General features: G+C 37.4%; 1 protein-coding gene across 4 annotated transcripts in view; it reads left to right on the top strand.

Annotated features, from left to right (window-relative positions):
* The window catches only part of TBC1D9 (TBC1 domain family member 9), a 48,469-nt gene extending 27,779 nt beyond the window's left edge, over positions 1-20,690 (top strand). The window contains exons 8-21 of one of the 4 annotated variants that reach the window (XM_015624591.3): positions 336-506; positions 950-1,100; positions 2,646-2,860; positions 4,288-4,405; positions 5,325-5,610; positions 6,325-6,454; positions 9,988-10,086; positions 10,206-10,274; positions 11,574-11,685; positions 14,883-14,948; positions 16,208-16,294; positions 17,187-17,261; positions 17,401-17,501; positions 18,426-20,690. In XM_015624591.3, the coding sequence (XP_015480077.1) occupies positions 336-506; positions 950-1,100; positions 2,646-2,860; positions 4,288-4,405; positions 5,325-5,610; positions 6,325-6,454; positions 9,988-10,086; positions 10,206-10,274; positions 11,574-11,685; positions 14,883-14,948; positions 16,208-16,294; positions 17,187-17,261; positions 17,401-17,501; positions 18,426-19,148 (2,403 nt within the window). In that variant the 3' untranslated portion in view covers positions 19,149-20,690. The other 3 variants (XM_015624589.1, XM_015624590.1, XM_033513995.1) reach the window with 3 other exon arrangements.
* Positions 20,691-21,146: the final 456 nt, after the last annotated feature.

Here is a 21,146-nt window from a genome sequence, read left to right as displayed (position 1 = left end):
TGAGAAGTCAGAAAATCCTTTTTTTTCAAAATACTTTTCTTCCAAATCCCAATTTAACAGTCCTATGAGGCTGACAGATCAAGGGAGCTGGTTAAATTGCCCTGGGCTACTTAGGGTTAACATTACTCTAACAATTCTAGTTCTAGAATTTGGTTGTGTTTCAGGAGAGCTATTGAGAAACTGGAAGCTATTTCATTATTCTCTACTGATTTCATTTCTGTTGCCATATGTTTTTGTTAACCATTAGCATGTATAAATTTTTAAATGAAGTGAAGTAAAAGGTTTAGACACTGGCACATCTCTATGGCTGTACTGCTTGTGACTGCTTTCTGCAGGTGTTTTCAAGATCAAGTAGTTCAGTTTCTGCCAGCCCTCACAAAAGCCTGAGCTCTGAGTCAGAGGGAGAGCGACAATTCAACCTCAATGATAATGGCATTCCAACAGCAACTCAAGCTTTAATGACAATGTATCGACGCAGGTCACCTGAGGAGTTCAACCCTAAGCTGGTAAAATACACCTCCAAGTGCTCCACCTGACTGAAAAGGCTGTTAAATTATGTTTGCCTTAAAACCCATGTTTCTGACTCAGAAGAGTTTCATTCTGTCAGACAGTTAAGAAGAGGCAGTATTTTTTGCAGAAGTAAAGGCTTGAACACCTTGTTGTTTTACCAATACAAATAACTTCACTACATAAAAGCAAAGTTGGATGTAATTCAAGGAAAGGTAGTATTCCTGCTCTTAAGTATAACTTTCTCTTAACAGCAAGGTCTACTGGCATAGAAACTAGGAAATGGGAGGAGACAGCCCATTAAGAAGGTAACTGGTCTGTAGCCAAGTTATTTCTTGTTCACTTGGAAGGTTAGGATATTGCAGGCTTTTTAGCACTCAAGATTGTATTGGGTCAGAGTGTTAGAAAGAGAATCTTTATGCCTGCCTTTCTTTGCTTTTAGGCCAAGGAGTTCCTGAAGGAACAGGCCTGGAAGATTCACTTTGCTGAATATGGTCAAGGGGTCTGTATGTATCGTACAGAGAAAACAAGAGACCTTGTACTAAAGGGCATTCCAGAAAGCATGAGAGGAGAACTTTGGCTGCTCTTTTCAGGTAGGTTTTTGTTTGAACGTGTCTGTGGGATATAAGCAAAAGTATGAGGGAAGAAAGGATTTCAAAGATGTTTAAAGGTGCACATAAAGAGTGTCTGAAAATATTTGGAGTAAGAAAGACTGTGATTGTTAGCAGGCACCAGACAAGTTTATACAGAATTTCTGTTCAGACTAGCAAATACTCTTTCTCAAACCGGCTCACATAATTAAGGGAGAATATATAAAAAGCAGAACACAGACTCTGTAACCAGAAGCCAGTAGTTTAGTTTCTAGCTGTTCAGCAACCACCAGCAAGCCTGGTGGTTTTATTAATAATAATTATTTAATTATTTTATATAAATTATTTAATAATTTCTGCATCCAGTTAAGGTTTTGGCCTTCACAGCAATTGTTGCAAGGAATTCCAAAGTTTAGGCATGTTACATGGAACCATTATATTTTTTTTGTTGGTAATAAAAAAACCCTACTCTAACCTTTTTTTAGGTTTTGCTTCCATTATGTGAAAAATGGTGAGAAAATATTTGTCTGGGATTCTGTGCCATAAGGGATTCTCTAGATTTGTGTCCACTTAAAGTTTCCTTCTTTGAATTTGAAGAATTTTGTCACAAGTTTTATGGAAATCAATCCTACCTCAGGCTTTCTTTATAACCTATCACCATATGTCTTCTTTAGCTCTACCTTCCCCAAGATAGTTACCACAGCTACCCACACCACTTATGATATGAGGGCCTTTATCTGATGACCTAATGATGCTTTCAAGTTTGTTTTCTATTTCTTCCCTGGTAATACATAGCCATGTACATTTTCTTTTTGCTGCTGGGCACTAAAGAAATGTTTCCAGAAGATACACATAGGAATTCACAGCTATGTTTTTTTGTCCTATTAACAGCTAGTTTGTAATAATTTTCAATGCATGTCTATAATTAATATTTTCTATGTAGATTACTTTATGCTACTGACACTTGATTTTCATTTCTGGAGAAGTTGTGAAGTCAGTAGTGAAATCTCACAGCAACTCCGTGAGCATGTAGTGGTATCCCTAAGGCCGAGTGCCCTGCCCAAGATGACAGTCATTTTCAGAAGTAAGAATAGAACTCATGGGTTTCCGTCTCTTGCTTTTGGCCGACATATCATACTCTTTGCAACCAAACATTAATCTACTCTGTCCTCAGGACAAGTAGCTTTCTCAGAGACAAGTTTCAAGTTATTTAGGATGGCCAAACCCATAGCCAGCTGCAGAGGGAGCTCATGATAACATATGACTGCGCAGTTGGTTTGTTCTTCATGCTTCCTGTTTTGTTCTGGCTGAGAGAGATTTTAACCTCATTATAAAAATGCCTGTAGAGAAGACAGGAAGGGGTGATAGTCACCAGAGCACATCCTTTTTATTTTTTTAATCACCTTTAAAGAAATAATATTTTCATATTTGCTTTCAAAGTTCTTGGTGATGTTTGGAATGGAAGGGGAGTAGATAATCATGTTGGAATACTGTATGTGCTAAACCTTCCATTTTCTCCTGGTTTTAATATTTTTCTTCTACTCCTAGGAGCCATTAATGAAATGGCCACTCATCCTGGCTATTATGAGGATCTAGTGGAGAAATCAATGGGAAAATACAATCTTGCTACAGAAGAGATAGAGAGGGATCTGCACCGTTCCCTTCCAGAACACCCTGCATTCCAGAATGAGATGGGTATTGCTGCTTTAAGGAGAGTCTTGACAGCTTATGCCTTCAGAAATCCAAACATAGGATATTGTCAGGTAATTGAAATACCCTGGACTCCTTCTATTACTGGAATTCCAGTTCTTTCCTTCCAGTCCCATTTCTTCAGTCATATGCGTAAGAGTTTGGCTGTGTGAAGCACATTGAGATGTGGATGGTGCTGTGAGCTCACGCCTCAGTGCTGCAGAGCGGCAGGTGTGCTGAGGTCAGAGGGATATCACACAAAGACCTTCTCTAACAGCAGTATTAGCAACACATGTTAAGAGATGCTTTCTGCAAGCATATTTTCTGCTCATAAATCTAGAAACTGGAGAGATGATAACAGAGCTGTCTACAGAAAATTACAATGGACCCTGAAGAAAGGTTATTTTCTTATTAACAAAAAATCCCCTCAAAACCAAAACACTTTGTATTCCACCTTAATTTTTTAATCTAGTTTTATCTATCCATCCTACATTGAATTATACTATATTGAATAATATTCATTATATTAGTTATAACCCTCCAGAACCTTCTTTCCTCTTTCAATGATGCCATGCTATCATTCAAAACAATGGGAAGAAACAAAACCAGAAAACAACCAGAAAGCCAAGCAAAAAACCCTAAAACACTTGGCAAAAAATAAAGCATCCTAGGAGATACCACAGGCTCTTAGGCCCATAATTCAGGTCACTTTAGTTACTGTCCTAAATCATTCTTTCTTACTATATAATTTATCACCTGGGCCTTTTTTTGCCTTCCTACATACTTTTACAAAGAGGAAATTTAAATTCATTAGTATTAAGAAGCCTGATTAATGTCTCACTGTTAAGACTTCTGGATGCAACATGAATAAGTGCAAGCTTGATGCAACATGAATAAGTGCAAATTCTAACAGATACCATCATAACTTATTTAATAACACATGTGATACTAAGTAATAGCTACAACATTTGTAAAGATTATTTAACAGAGGAGGATTAGAAGGACATTTCAATTCTGGTCCCTAAAGCTGTCATAGCAATTAATAACCTTGAGATTTTGTTCAGCTATAGTGAGAGTTCAGGCATATCACTAGTGCTGTGAGAGATGTTTTGGCTGCACCATACCCAGATGCCTCAAGAGCACCTATGGCAGAATATCAGTAGCAGCTTAACAGGGATGTGTGCAACCTGAGTCAGCCCTTTATTAGGAAGAAAAATCTTGATATCTTCAAAAAAATCTGCAACACAAAACCAACCAACCCCCAAAAAACCACCAAAAAGCCCTGGTGAAAGAACAGCAAAATTAAAGAAAAAACTTACCATTTTTTGTGATTTGAGGCTTTCTTAAGCCTTTCTTTGAGCACTTGGAAACACTGCTGTTTTTACAGGGAAGTACTTGAACAGTTTGGGATCTGCAGGGAGAGATGTAGCTAATTTCCTAACCACTTATCTGCCCAGGTACAGTGCTGGATATAGAATAATTATATTTCCCTTTCTTTTAGGCTATGAATATTGTCACTTCAGTGCTCCTTCTTTATGCAAAAGAGGAGGAAGCTTTCTGGCTGCTGGTGGCTCTGTGTGAGCGTATGCTGCCTGACTACTACAACACAAGAGTTGTTGGTATGCAATGGGGATATTTTGAAATGGCATTACAAAAAAACCAGATCAACTGGTGTTATTTGTACTGAAACAAATGTATGGGTAGATGCATCTGTGCATGCTAGTGACAAGACAGCTTGCTCAGGAGAATGAAGGCAATTTCCTAAAGAAGTAGTACTATGGTTAATAGTTTATCATTCGCTTAGGAGCAGATGGCATTCTAAAGTGGGCTTAAGCAAAGTAGATTTTTAAGAAGAGATGGAAGGCTAAAATTTGAGTTTTAGATGATCCAATTAGCTGATTAAGGTAAGGTGGAAATGGGAGCTTTAGCAGTTTGCAGTAGAAGTCTTTGTGCTTGTACCTTTGATGTGAAGGGGCACAAGTATCAGAAAGCTGTTGTCAAATAATCTTCCTTGAGTATGTAGAAATGAGTGACTTCAATTTATCATGGAGTCTGTTTTTACTATATCTCACAAATAATTGAGATACTCAGCCTTAGAAATTATTCTTCCTGGCCTGGTTAAAACACTGAAGTTATGGCATGGGAATGTATAATATGGGATTCTCTTGAAGTAAATCTAAACCCTCACAGTCAGCCTGGCCAGGTGATGCTGAGGTCTTACTCCAATTAGTAATGGTAATACCAAGCCACTATTTAACTTCTGCTGGTGCTAGACCAAATTAATCCTTTTTTATTTATTATGGAGTGTATAATTAAAACATAAAGAAACTTATTACAGTTCAATTTGTATGTATAGCTCAGTTGTTTAATGGAATCTGTTATTCATTTGAAAGTGAAAAAATGTGCATAAGCACCATGCAAAATATTTTTAGGGTTTTTATTTATAATACATAGAATATATAGATTTGTTTTTTCCTCCCCTAAATGGCAATGTATCAGTTGCTCCTGAATTAGTTCAACCTTATTTATCTTCAACAGGAGCATTGGTGGATCAGGGTGTCTTTGAAGAGCTGGCTCGTGACTACATTCCACAGCTTTATGACTGCATGCAGGACTTGGGCGTAATCTCCACCATCTCCCTATCCTGGTTCCTCACTCTTTTCCTCAGTGTAATGCCATTTGAAAGTGCAGTGGTAGTTGTGGATTGTTTCTTCTGTGAAGGAATAAAGGTGATATTTCAGTTAGCACTCGCTGTGCTCGAAGCTAATGTAGACAAGCTGCTTAACTGTAAAGATGATGGAGAAGCCATGACAGTCTTGGGAAGGTATTTATTACAGAAAATTAAGTATCTTCTTGTTCTCTTGTTTGTTTTTTTCCTTTGCTTTTCTGATTTGTTTTCTATTTAAACCAGAACCATATATGTAAATCTTTTACGTGCTTGTAGTCCCCTTTCTCCGCATAAGGTATTCCTTATATTATTTTAAAATAATGCTAAGTGACCAACAAGATACAAATCCTTATTTTAAAACATTCAAATAAACTTCTCAAACCTAGTTATAGAAATTTAACTAGATTCATTATTGTAGTGGATTACATGAGTTTTGTTACTTCAGCCTGCTACCTTTTAAATGTTACTAAGAAGAAGCCTCAATGTCAAGAAAAATTGTTTTGGGAATAGACTAAGTAAGACTCAGAAGAATTAGGTAGGATCTTGAACAAATAGATTTCAGGGAAACAGTATGATGATAAATATAGTGGCTTGAGTAATTTAATTGGAACTAATGCTGCTGAGTATAACCTCTGATTTTCTTGTGCTTGGTAGCGGTATTTAGTTTTCAAGATGTTGCTGGAACTTTGGAATTTTTTTCATAATTTCATAAAGAATTTCAATAGTATAACCCTAACACTTCCTAGAGAACGGCTTGATCACTTTTATGTGTAATAATCAATATGTAACCCTTATGCTGTCAGCCCTCAGAAGGGAGGGCATACAAATTCATCTTGAGTTTCTAATTTCTTTATTTTTTTCCCCCAACAGATATTTGGACAGCGTAACTAATAAGGACAGCACTCTTCCTCCAATTCCTCATCTTCACTCCCTGCTCAGTGATGATGTAGAGCCTTATCCTGAGGTGGATATCTTCAGGCTAATCAGGTCTTCCTATGAGGTAGGATAAGATTTCTTAACAGGAACTTGCCAATGCACACAACTTCTGCTTCACAGAGGAATTTGATACTCTGTAGTTTGGCTTTGCTTGAAATGGAAAGAACATAAAAGAAATGCAGACTCATCTGAGAAGGCTGAAATGGAGCAACGAAGATGAGTTAGACCTTCTTCTTTTAACCAAAACTTTTAATGGGAGCTGTTTCATAGAGAAGTCTGAGGCCTCAAAGAAGAGCAGCCCACAACCAAAAAGTGATTTACAAACAAAAGACTGAACTTTTAATTTGAAAAGAGTTAATTCTCAGTTAAGCTTTTTTATGGTTTTTCAAACTGAAATAGTAGTGAAATCTGTATGATTTAAGAAGACGTTTCTGTTATAAGTGAAACTTTGTTTCTTTTGCCTTTCATTTTCTTAAAAGTGCTGATTGTGACCACGGGCCACTATATTCTCTACTATCACCAAAGCTAAAAAAAAAAATTCAAGTGGATGGAGCTGGTAATAACTAATATCTATTAAAGGACAAAGCCTGCAAAACCAAGTAAAATCTGCAGACTGGTTTAATTGTCCTTAAATTAAAAAAAAAAAAACCAAACGCCGTCAGTTATAATATCTCTGATGGTTACGCTGATATACCCATATTTTATAAAAATTAAGGCAAAACTAAAGATTTTTTCTCCTAAATTTCCATTATTCCCTTCCATTGACATGTAGCCTAAGTGAATAATTCTAGTTCAGGAAGTCAATTTATACTTAGCAATAGCACAGCCTTCTCAAAGGCACTTCCTATGCCCATAAACCCCCCTTGCTTTAACATACCACATTTGATAAGGAAGTAGGTGCCCCTTAGCATATTCTGTGCTGAAGAGAAAAGTGTATCAGGGTAGATGGATGTTTGGTAGATGTCAGAATGGCCAGGAAGGCATTTATGTGAAGTTGTGTTTCCTTTGCATTTTTCCATTTTTCTCAGCATGAAAACTGTTTGCATTGGCTTAACTGCTCTAAGATGAGTAACATGACTCCATGCAGAGCTAGTTTATCTTTTTTGGGCTTCTGCAGCACAGAACCTTGTACCTCCTTCTAGGTAAATAACCAACTGCACTTCAGTTTAATTAGACAAAACAAGTAGCATGGGGAGTGAAGAACCATAAGGAAAGCAGGTTGCAGAGAGAGAATGAGTTTCAAGGGAGTTGCTATTAATTAATTTATTAAGCCCTCCCCCCTAAATTCTTTAGTAAACTATTGAGATTCAAAAGCTTTAGGGCATCTGTTACACCTTTTATGTCTTCTGATTAGTTAATGTGCAGTCAGGGCTGGGAACTCAGTGCTAGCTTTGTCACAAAGAATGAAATATCAACTAAATGAACATATGTTTTGTTATTTTTTAGAATTTAAACTGCAATGGTTACTTTCTGGGTAACCATTTATTCTTAATTTGTAGATATTTATAATTTAAAAATAATAGGAAGACCTACAGCTGAAGAAAATATGGGGGTTTTTGGAGACCTTTGCTTCCCTCAAGCATACACACACCACTGGCAAGGAGAGGGGAAAACCTTGTCCCTTCCAGACTGTCCTATGATATTTGTCATAGAAATGTGATGAGTCTGAGAACTTGGTGGCACTGGCAAAGGCACAGTATTTGAATTGCTCTATGAAGACCTGCTTTCCATCATGCTCTGACACTGTCCAGCTCTTAGGTAATAAAATCAGATGCATATATGAGAAGTCTCCAGGGAAAGTTGAAGGGATGCAGAAGAATTTCTTGGTAAATAAGTGACTAGCACCCCTCTCTGCAATGATATCGAGCACACTTTCTACTTTCAAAGGAGAAACTGTCTTTAAATAAGAGGATATACGTAACAAGAGTATGCATTTTACACTGCCAGTACTTTCTTAATTTACTGAAAGTAGTTTTTAGTAAGAAATCTCTTATTCTTTCATTCAATTTTGCTTTAATTCAGAAGCCATAGATCCTGATGTCATAAGAATTATAGTAGAAGTGACTGAAACAATGCATAATAACTGCAGTTTTAAAAGCCTGTGCATAACTCACTAGCTGTCTGTGGAGTGTAGACTCATAATCAGAGCTGTTACTGTGTTTAACTCATTTAATTTGCATGTTAGCTAATTAGGAAAAAAAATACACCTTCAACACTTCAGCTATGTGTAAAGTGGTATCTGGATCTTGGCTATTTTAACTAATGAACTGACACTGAAAGGTTTGTGCTGTGGAAATGGTTGATACAGTTTTGACCTTGAACAGATGACATCCTTCCAACAACTCCTTGTACAATTTGAGACTTAGCATGGGCAAAGGACCATTCCCAGAAGGTAATCACCTGCAACCTTCCTTTTGTGTAGACTACGTGAGTTTTAGTTTTATGGATGTGAACAGACCTCTTATTTGGCCCCCAGACCAGTGAATAAACTCTAATTACTGGAATAGGTGTGGCCTCAGTGCCACAAAAGATCTGTCTTTTCAAGTTTTTGTGACCTCTGTGATGTTTGATATTCGTGAATATCTACATGAATACCTACATTCATATACATATACATGAATATCTACATTCCATTTTTGTCAAAAGACTTCTTTATTTGCAACATGCTCACAAGTACATGAAACATATTTTTACTCCCAAGGTACATGATAAAGGTGAACACCTTTATAAATAAATGCAGTTTTAGCATTAATTTCATTTTACAAGAATGTGCCAGCGTATTATGACCTGCAAGATGCACTTGCACTGAAAATATAAATCCATATTGTATGAAAGTGTGTCCTGCCACCCCTTTATGCTTTATATATGGTGTAGTTGATGTCTGACATTATTAATCCTGCTGATCATCTGTGCATTCCTAAGTGTGTGGATTTTGGATGCCAAGAAACTTCTGCTTATAATGCTTCTACAAAAATTAATCTTAGGGGTTAGGCATTCCTCTGCACATGAAAACATGGAACATTATTCCTAGTAGGTTATCCCCCATTATGCTTCTGTAGTATGTGCAAGAGCTCCCTGACACTGTTATGTACACTATGAAGAAGACTTCTGAAAATAAGACTTGTGTATTAAAGAGAATATTTTCCTAGTGGAAATTGCATTCTTGCTACTTGGTTTAAAATCTTCAGAATGTACTGTCTCAGCCATTAGAGATCCAGTTATTTTAATATCCTCTTCTGTTGTGATTATGAGACATTCCAGGACAAGCTGAAATAAAACTCTGCAGGAGGACTTACAAAACAATCTATTCACAGAGATTTGCCAAGCAAGAATTTCTAAATACTGAGATTACAGTTTGAAAAGAGAGCATTTGAAACTGAATAAAGAAAGACCTTTCAAATTAAAATAAGTTCTTGGCAAAAGAAAATCTAGTGATGTATTCCTAAAGTCTTTGTAATTTTGTAATGTGTTAGAAAAATGCATTAACAGCAGTTTCATTTGTGCTACATCATGTAATTAAATTAATAGAGTAAAGGCAAGCTAAACATTCTGACTATTAATACACAGACAATCGTGTACTACTTTTTCTCTTTCAAGAAATTTGGAAGTATCCGGGCGGATTTAATTGAACAAATGAGATTCAAACAAAGACTGAAAGTCATCCAAACCCTCGAAGATACTACAAAGCGCAATGTGGTCAGTACTGAAATAATGTTCTTTGCAAATAATAAGTTCAGTCAGTTTCTGAAGTTTAACTTAGCTTTTCAGTGAGACATGGATTTCAAATCTGTAACTGTTAATGTTGTGTTTTAAAGGTACGAACTATTGTGACAGAGACTTCTTTTACTATTGATGAACTGGAGGAACTATACGCGCTTTTCAAGGTAAAGCTAAGTGAAGATAAGATCATGTGCCTCCAGGAAGTGTAAATTTTCATTTTTGATGTGGGACTCTCTTTTCTAAGCATCAGGCCAAGTCTGTAAGTTATTATTGGGTATCTTGATATAACTTGAATTCACTTCTGTATTATTGATATACCAAAAAACCCTAAACTCAAGCAGATTTTAAAACATCGGGAAATGTTTAATTCACTAGTTGATTTGTCCATGGAAAAACATATATACTAATAAAAAAATAAAATCAAAAATTGGATAGAGGCTTTTGATCAGTCATCAGAAAATAAACATTTGTTTCTCTCTACCTGACCCAAGTTTTGAAATTTATCACAATTATTCTATTATCTCAGACAGTTAATACTTTTGTATCGCAATTCCTGATTTTTCCCATTGTTAATGCTTTAATGCTTTACATGGGAATTTAATGCCACAAAGTGATGTACAACCAACTTCGTATTGGTAGTACAGCAGTGCCATTAGATCCACAAATTCAAAGGTGAGCATGTAAATATGTTAGCTTCACCTTCATGCACAATGTGTTAAAAGAAATTACCTTCTTTCTCTGCTTTTTATAACAAGATATTTTTTTTTTAATATGATGAAGAATTTATTTCCTTTTACTTTCCCATCTGTAATGACAAGTACAGGTTGTCCAAATCCTGCAGTACCTTCTTTCAGTCTTCCATGAAATCAGTGAGAAAAAGTCAGACTGTCCTCCCTCGCTGATTGCTGTGCAGAGCTGGGATCTTTTTTTCTAAGCTTCTGAATTGTTTTGAATTAGATTCTGCCAAAATCAGCTACAGACCCTCCACTGACTTCAGTAAGACTGAAAGAATAGTACATTATTCAGTATTTTTGAGAATCTACAAAAAATATTTCAAATAAACAGCTATTTTCATATGATTAAAGATTAAATAAAGATTTCATGAGTCTTCTGACTTGACTGCATGATGAGGGTGCAGAGTGTGACTAAGCACAACAAGCCTGTGAAGTCACATCTCTGGCCAAAACAGTTTTTCATGTTTCGTTTGCCTGGGAGGCAGAAAAAGTTTTGCTTTATCTTTTTTTTTTTTTTTTTTTTTAATAGAGGGATGCTTTTTTTATGCTGGTTAGACAAGAAACCTCTTCCAGAAGTGGAAGGGCTAGATAAATGGAAATGCATCTGTTGTCTTGCATTGTTTTAAGAATGCATGTGGAAGAGTTGTTTGGAATTTTTTTTTTATCATGGAGAGTGATGAATTATTTATAGAAATGCAGACAATCTCGTGGTGTTTACCTTCTGTTCAGGCAGAACACCTGACAAGCTGCTACTGGGGAGGAAACAGCAACGCCACAGAGCGACACGACCCCAGCCTGCCTTACCTGGAGCAGTACCGCATTGACTTTGACCAGTTCAAAGGCATGTTCACCCTCCTCTTCCCCTGGGCATGTGGAACTCACTCAGATATATTGGCTGCCCGCTTGTTCAGGCTTCTGGATGAAAATGGAGATCTGCTCATCAATTTCCGTGAATTTGTCTCTGGACTGAGTAAGGAGAATCCACAGCACTTTCAAACTAACATGACAAACCAGTTTGTTTCTGTTCAGCTCATTTTATCATGCCTGTTACAGAGGTTCCCTCTCGGGTTTAGGCTGGTCTTAGTAGGTGAATCTACATTAGTTGGTGTATCACACTGGGAAAAGGACAACACGTGAACAGATCAGTTAGGATCTGAGAACTTCACTGACTGCTAACTCTCAGCACAAAAATTAACTGCAACATGGGTGCTTAATAGTCTATTTCCCCTAGGCACAGTTAGAGTGTGAGCTGTTGCTTCTGAAATCAGTAACCAAGACTGCAGAAAGCAGTTTGGAAGTACCCCGAAAAGGAAAAAGTGGAGGTGCAGGTCAGAGAGGGAGGCTGAACATTTTTAGTCTTGAAGAAGCAAGACTTCAGGACATGGAAGCTGACATCATGAGCCTCAAGATTAACATGAGGAAGCAAAGATGAGGCAGGAGCCGGCCACTCCTTTTTTAAATATAGCAGGAGCTGTTTGCTGTAAGTGACCAACATCTCACCATCTACCATTTATCATTTCATGGCAACCTGGAATTTCCCCCAGCTCTACATTTTGATCCTTTTTGAGAGTGAAAAGGTTTCCCAGTCTGGCTTCCAGCAACTCTTTGTAACAGTATGTATATGCATTAGGGCTCCAAATGCAGCCTTGCATTAAAACCTCTGCACAGAAGTAGTAGCACCTGTTCTCTTACAAGTGCAAAATAGCTGTGACAGTAAAACTGGCTGCACACCTCCCCTTCACACCCTCCAAAAAATTCCAATGCTTCCCATGATGCAGTGATTTATATCTGAGGTACTGTTTGCCAGGTAACACTCAATGGCCTTGAGGACCCAGGAATTAACTACTCTTCTGGTTTACTGGATGCTGTTAGTAATAGTCAAGCAGCTATTGACTGAGACAGTATGTTTTGGAACCAAGAGTGAGTAATAAGAACAAGGGCCATATTTGAGCACTGTGAACAGAAATGAATGTAAAATGCACAAATGTAGCTATAAGCCACATTCATTAATTGAAATCTTTAACAGGCAAAACAATCAAAAATGCTTATTCTGAAAACTTGTATTTTTCAGAAACTAAGCCCAGTGTGGTGTAATTTGAAAACTTTATTTTTTTCCCCCTAAAAAGTAAATCAACCCTGCTGACCCCTTTTTTTGTTCAGAAGCACGAGTGGTGGGAAAGACAATACAGTCAACAAAAGAACAATGGACTTGTTTGAGCATATTTCACCATGCCCCAGGACTTTTAATAATTCCTTTTCTTTTTCATTGTCCCTACAACAAATAGCTCAAGAACCTCCTACTTCAGGTGCCTCTAGGGCCTCAGCTAAGCAAAGATGGAATAACCTGGCATATTCTTTATATTTACTATGTGCCCTGTTACAATAATATAGTCCAAATACAGGAGTGGTTTGCCCAGTGAGTTGTGCTGCTCAGAAGAGGTTTTCAGCCTTGGCTAGGAGCTCTTTGGGTTATCCACTCTTGACAAAGCTCCCCTGCACTCTTGTAGCACACTGGATTATAGCATGACAGTTGTTGACTGCTCTTCCAAGTAAGCTACAGAGATCTCTGCATTGATTCAAAGTGGCCTCCTGTCTCCCATCATGTTTTTGCAATGCACTTTTCTCAGAGCACAAAGCTCTCCCACTTCTCCAGTGGCTGCTGCTGACTACAGTACTTTTCACACCCTCCTGTCAAAGTCAGTATCATGAAAGCTGTGTCTTGCAAGTAGTACCTGAGTGTATTTTTTATTTTTGCAAACAGGTTTTTTTCAACTACAGAATGCAGGAGGATATTCAAAAAGCAAAGTGGTAACCTCACCACTTCTTCAAGCCTTTCAGGGGCAGGATCACCTCCCTTGTCCTGCTTGCAATGCTTTTCCTAATTTTAAGCAAAAAGGAAAAGGGACGCATTAGGAGGAAGGAAACTTGTACATCAGGAAGCACACAAAAATTTATCTCAAATAGTAGCTATGGGATCTTTTTCAGTTCTCTTCATATCTGGGGACAGAGAGAGGAATAAGCCTATATGTGTCACACTGTGCCCTGAATCAAAAAAAATTGCAGTTCTCTGTTGAAGGAGGTTGCAGAAGTGTAGCCCATTCTGTCCTTTGATTATTTCATGTTGCCTTTACCAGAAGAGAATGCATTTTCTGCATGGTGTGATACACCAGACAGGAACATAATGAGGTTTTGTGCTTAAAAAGGACCATGTTGAAAGCATAATGGCTAATGTAGATGTTCTCAAATTTTTGGCCCAACATCTGTATTTGTTGGAGTGTTAAGCTTTACAACAGACTGTGCTTGTCAGTATTTGCCACACCACACTCTGTAGTTTGCATAGCAGAGGTAAGATGGCACAGTCACCTATAAGGTAAAATAAATCTCTGCACAATCTGATTATTGAAAGTTAATTCATTTATTTATGGATGGCATGTGACAAATGAGATTTTTGAAAAATTCTGATTATCTGTTATTTTGTTACTTTAAAATTAACTACTGTCCATTTAATTAATTGGAAGGAGGGGCTTCAATAGAGTTCTTGAATTTCATACAGCTAATTCTAGTGTAGTCCAGAAATAAATGGGGTTGATGTGGAAAAATCAATAGAAAGTATTGCATGAAATCAGTTTAGCCCATGGCTAAGCTATGATAAATCCTGTGTACTTGAATTTATCTTTTTTTTTTTTTTCTTGTAAATATATTACTGCTCTGAGACATGTGATGTTGTTATTGGATTCTCAGATCAAAAAGTCTTCACAAAAGAGGTCTTGTTAAGTTCCAGCTGGAGGCCCTTCTGCATGATAATGCCATAACCATAGACCCAAGATTGAAGTATGAAATTTGGGTAGATTTGTCTGTGTTCTCATACTGTTTTTACTATATGATCTTAGGAGTCAAGTGACTGCCTTATGATCTTGAGCTGTAAAATACTTCCCAGAGTGAATGTTGCAGCTTCTAAAACAAAATATTGTGGCAGTAACAAATAAAATGGCACAGAATGCTGACTAGTAATGCACTACTGCATGTAATGTTGTTTAGGTGCAGCGTGCCATGGAGATCTTACAGAGAAGCTGAAGCTGCTGTATAAAATGCATGTTTTGCCTGGTAAGTAAATGATATTAAAATAGCTCTTGTTTTGATGAGAACAGAAATTTGGAGCAGAGTTGTTTATGACTGGTATTCCCAATTAAAAATTAATTTGCAGGAATTATTGTAGCTGTTTATGCAGCAGTAAAATATGGAAGCTTCTACTCTAACCAGAGAATTGGAAAGTCTGAAAGCACACTCACAGCCCTCAGTTGCTCCCTCCACAAACATAAATGTCTCTTGCCTGTTAAGCTGGGGCTGGTGATATCCTCCAGGCATAAATCCAGTGTTCTTCAGCATATGTTACTAAAATCTATTTAAGGGTCTGAAAATTAAGCTAATTTGAAATGTTCCCGCGTGTCCTGGCTCCTCATTTCTGTCCCCAGGCTTTCTTCTTGGTTTCCCATCTGGGCTGACACAACTGCTTGCAGAGGGAAGCTCCAGATTGTTTCATAGATATGTTTTCCAGGGAACTGTACAAACCTGGACTCAGCTAAGTGAGAGAAGCAGTTAAGGGTGGAGAGGGGATGAAAACACCTTAGAACAGTTCTGCAAATGCTATACTGGAACTGTGTTCTCTCTGGCTTGTTGCACATATGCCATAAAGAACCTACTGCTGTCCTCACTGGACTTGCACTTTAAGAACATTGCTTGGGTAGTTTAATTCTTGTGCACATTTACATGCTGTGGTAAACATATCCAAAAACTTGGAGAGGACATTCACCTCTCATTGCTTTGAACATTGCTGGTTGCTGCTCCCAGCTACAGCTTTGCTTGGAGGTAGGCCTGAGTGAGTCAGTAATTCAACTGGGAAAAAATACTTTAAATACTTCTAAAAAATACTTAAAATTAAAAAGAAATTAAACTATTATAAAAAAATATTATTTTAAGAATGCAGCTTATCATACCTGGGGACTGGTAAGCTCATACCAAATGATGCTTCCATGTAGGAAAGAGATCACACTCTGCTTAGGACACACTGAGCTGCACAGAAGAAAGTAATGGAAGTAGGCATGGGAAGGTGGGTAAGCCAGCTTCTGAAAGCAAACAGCTCCTTGTGAGACAGTGTTGGATATTGGGAAGGAGACAATTCAGGTCCAGTTGTTCATCTCCTGTGAGTTAAAAAGAGATGATCGCATGATCCCTAGCCCATCACACCCTCATACTTTACTTCTAGAAACTGACTAAACACATTCTAAATGTATTAATGGAAATATTTTTCAGTTTTTAATTAAAGGATGGAATTTTTAATGAAATAATCTTCCTGTGTTGCTTAGATCCATCCCCTGAGCAAGAAGAACCAGACTCTGCTTTTGAAGCTACTCAATACTTTTTTGAGGACATCACACCAGAATGTACACATGGTAGGCATCTTTGTCTTGGGCATGACCAGATGAGGCATTTCAGTCAACATGTCTTTTTAGATAGCTACTTTTTAATTGGATTAAACTTTGTTAGCAAAGTATTCCCTGTAAAAAAAGTATGAAGCATTTGTATATGTGTTGATATCTGTAGAGGTACAGGCATGTGTACTCTAAGAGTCCCCCTGAATTGTGCATTGCAGGAGTACTTGCAGAATAATGCTCTAAGTGTGTTATAGCAGAAGTAATTTTGTGGAGAATAAGAATAAATAGATTGACTTTCAAGATGTATTTGGATCAGAACTTAAAACATTCTGAAAAACCTAGAGCAACAGGTACGTCAAAATGTAGTTCAGCAGTTTGAAGTCATATGTGCCCTAATGAGATCCAGCATCTCATCACTTCTGCTTTAAATGGTTTTCTCTTTCTTGTGATACTTGATGTGAAGTTTCTTTCTGATTCAAGAAAAATATAATCCATCCTTCATGTTATAAGTGGGATGAAAGTTGTTTGAAAATACAGGTAAGAGTTAATAGTCTAGAAATGGCAATTTCAGATCCTGAGAGGCAAAAGAAGATGCACTAGTATAATCACCAAACATATATCATGCTAGGGGATGTGTTGTGTTAGCACAGGTTAATCATTGCACTACATGGACAAAACCTAAGTTTGTTCCAACCTCACTAGTGATATTATAAATTAAATGGAATTTATAGGCAGGTTTAAGAATAAGCAAAAATCATCATTTATTCCTGTAATTTTTACTCTGCTTTTTTTTGCAGAGTTTTTAAATATTTGTAAACATTTGGTTATTTTACACTGTACGCGTGAAAACAATGTCTGATTCTAAATCCACACTGATATCTCTCTCTCCCCCTGCCCCTCCACTTCCTAGTTGTTGGCCTAGACAGCAGAAACAAACATGGAGTAGATGATGGGTTTGTTACAGTGAATCTGAAAACAGATAAAGGTATGCTTGCTGTCTCCATGTGAATTACATCTTTCATTTAATGTAAAGATGCTCCTTTTGAAAATGGGGAATAAAGGTAATAATTTAAGGTTTCTTCATGGACTTTTTCCTCCATCTCTGGATAATTTGTTGGCAATAGGCAAGAAGAGCTCACAAGAGAGTCGAACTTATATGAGAATGTGGAGCCAAGAGAATAAATCCAAAGCAAAAAACACAAAGGACTTGCCCAAGCTGAACCAGGTACTTCTGCTGACACTTACTTTTCATTAAATTTAAACTTTCTTCACATATCTATAGATATTCAATGTATTAACACTGAACAAATGTTTTATTTTGAGCAGATACTTTTTTTACCAGAGTAGCAGTCAGCAGAAATTTATTGTTTACAAAATACTTTAACTGGTATTCAGCTCCCAAAACATCCTAAAAATGAGATACACACATATAGGAATGGTAAAACATATTGTTTTGATCTCTAGACAAAGGATGTGACACTGAATATCACCAGCCAGCTCCTAATGTCTAATAAGCATAACCTGAAAGTAGTATTTTATGTTTTGTAATTTGTACTGCTAGTCTCAGTGCCCTTAGATCCACAGCTGCTAAGGAGGAGGAGACCCACTGGGATAGTTGTTTCCTCCAGAGCATGTAGGGAAGGTTTATTTCCTATAGAACACTGATTCTTAGTTAAGATAGTCCTGAGCAAATCTTCTTATTTAATTAATCAGTTTTGAATTTCAAAAGACTTGTATCCAACTCCTGTCAGCTAAGGAGTGCTGCAGGCCTTAATTTTTCATAACTTCGCATCAGTTTTAGCAAACCCTTAGTTATACTTAGCATCATTCCTACAAGAAAATCCACCAAAATGAATGCAGTGTCTACTGCTCACCCTCTGTTGCCCTCCTGTGGCTTTAGAGAATTGTGTTTGTGATATGTTGTACAAAACATCCAATAATTTATTCTAAATACCTTTGAGACACACAGCATATCTGACTGCCCAGTCATAGAAAATGCTTCCTAGACCACTCCTGGGTTATTTCAAATTTCACTTTAGTCACATAAACTCTTGTGTCCTGCCTCAGTCCCAGACTTTGAAAACTGATTTGGAAGATGTCAGCATGATTTTTTCCTGCTCTTGTTAATGTTCCCTCCCCCTGTGTTTAGGGGCAGTTCATTGAGCTGTGCAAGACAATGTACAACATGTTCAGTGAAGACCCCAATGAGCAGGACCTGTACCATGCTACAGCTGCTGTAACGAGCTTGCTCCTGGAGATTGGGGAGGTTGGAAAGCTCTTCAGCGTGCAGCCCCCCAGTGACACAGACAGCAGCAACAACTACAGCAAAGCCATTCAGAGTGAGCTGTTCCAGAAGAAAGAGCACCATCAGTACCCCCTGGCACAGGACAAGGCGTTCCAGAACAGCCTTGTGGCCAGTGAGGAGGAGGCCACTGGCACTGACAGTGCCCTGGGAATGCAGATGGAAGATATTAAGCTGGAAGACTCTTCTCCTAGGGACAATGGAGTCTGTTCTTCCATGCTCATTTCCGATGATGACACGAAAGATGACAGTTCCATGTCCTCCTACTCAGTGCTGAGCGCAGGCTCACATGAGGAGGAGAAGCTGCACTGCGAGGACATTGGGGAAGACACAGTTCTAGTGCGGAGCAACCACACTCCTGCCCTCCACAGGAGCACAAGCATTGACAGGGACTGGGCCATTACCTTTGAACAATTTTTAGCCTCCCTTTTGACTGAGCCAGCACTGGTCAGATACTTTGACAAGCCTGTGTCCATGATGGCTAGGATTACTAATGCTAAAAACATCAGGATGAGGGGTAAACCAATAACCTCAGCCAGTGACTATGAAATCTCTACTATGTCGGGATAAAAGGCAATCAGGTTTTTAATTTCATTTTTTCTTTTTATTCTCTATTTATTAGTACCTGGCAGAGGCCCTGGTATTTTCAAAACATAGTTGTTTTCACTAATGTGAAAATGTTGAGGTGCAAACATAACTATCTTCAAGTATAATCACTCTTTCTGTGGGAAATGTTACACATGCAAATTTTATTCAAAATACAGAAAAAAAATTACGCTTGTCAGTGAAGTGTGTGTATTATTAATATTGCTGTCAGTGTATAATGGTAAAGATTAGTTCTTAATTTCTAAATGTAAACTTAATGCCAATATTGATGTGCATTTTAAAAATAGACATACATAGAGATCTGATGCTTGGGGAAAAAAAAAATAACAAAATAGGAAGAACCTAAAATTTAAAGGGACACTGTCAACTTGAAAAGGGCCTCAGGTAAAAATAAGTTCCAGGCAACATCCTTGAAGCATCATTTTATTTCATATTTTTTTTCCAAAGACGCTTTGAACATATGATTTGATTTTACCTTTCTGAATATATGAAAGACCACTTCAGTGATGCCTGCCTGGCTCCTGACTTCCTCTGCCTGAGACTGGTATGCTCAAGTGAAAGTGAAAAGTCCATCCCAACCTAGCTGCCACATTAGCAAATGTGGATACATGTGATGGTTTCTGCCCATTTGCCTTTCCCTGAGTTCAGCAGAAAGAAAGCCCTTTCCCAGCTGCAGCCATCAAAGGAAGATCTCCAGCATTACCCTGCCCAGGGCTGTGTTCCTAACCAGTGGACTTGGAAGCTTTGCTGGTGTTCTCCAAAGACAGTGTGTGCAGGTCCCAGAACAGATTGGTAGAGTCTCTTTTCAAAATTTGAAGTCTGTTTTTAAAAGCTTAGGAAAAAAAAAAAGTATATATATATATCTACTTCTGAGGCTGGATCTACAGCAAATATAGCTTAGTTCTCAAAACTAACCGTTACCACCAACCTATTATATGCTTGTTAGATTAAAAAAATAAAAGCCTGTATTGCATAAGTCTTTATTTACTGCAGTGTAAAGCAGCAGTAATGAAAAAAATCTGCAAGATAATGTAACTGAATGTTTAAATCATACTGAGAACACTGTCACTTTATATGAAATGACTAGTATCCTGTATTGACTAACTGAATAATACGTTAAAATGGAAACTGGAGCACCTGCACTTTGAATCCTTGCTTTTTTTTATACAGATATTTAGGATTTTTTTAAAAATTTTGTTAGCTGTTTTTTAATTCATATTTGTTTGTTTCAGGACCATGCCTACATGCCTAATCTTTATTTGCTGTTTTGAGAATATTTTCTGTAGAATACCATTGATTTTTTTATACTCCTGGATAATACTGCATCCATGTAACTTGCAGATTTTTTTAGCACAAGCTATGTTGGATTCTTTTTTTTTTAAAAGAATGCTTTTAAACTGTCAGATGAAGTGGTTTTTAACCACAAATAGGTAATGTGAACAAATAAAGTACACTCTGCACAGATTTTGATTTTTAACTATTAAAGTCATGCTAGAGGGAAAATGAGGTGGTTGTGCTTTATTACACAGACAAATGTTAGTATGTCTACTGGTACTGGTATGAAAAAGCACTGTAGTCTTTCTGCTGTGACTGGATGAGTTTACATATGTATCAAATAATTATATTAATTTGAAGCTATAATCACCATTTTGAATACTATTGCTTTTAATTTAAGATACCAAGGACAGAGTGGGGTGCTTTATTATAATGTCTGGTAGCTGAATAAGCTGTCATAGAAGTCTTCAGCTTCATTAGGTGGACTACTGACCTTTTTAAGTCTGCAGATCCCTAAAATATTTCTCTTTTAGGTGTCTGTTATGTTAAAGTGAATTTAAGCCTATCAGCAAGCTTACACACACCCCTAGAGACACACAGGACACAAAACTCCAAAACATTTATCTTTGAAGGGCTTGTCAGCTTTCTTCCCACCCCACCCACATGGCTGGGGATGCAACAGCTGAC

The sequence above is a fragment of the Parus major genome, chromosome 4 (genome assembly GCF_001522545.3).
Source record: "Parus major isolate Abel chromosome 4, Parus_major1.1, whole genome shotgun sequence".
Lineage (NCBI taxonomy): Eukaryota > Metazoa > Chordata > Aves > Passeriformes > Paridae > Parus > Parus major.
This window is presented reverse-complemented; position numbering and strand designations above follow the sequence as displayed.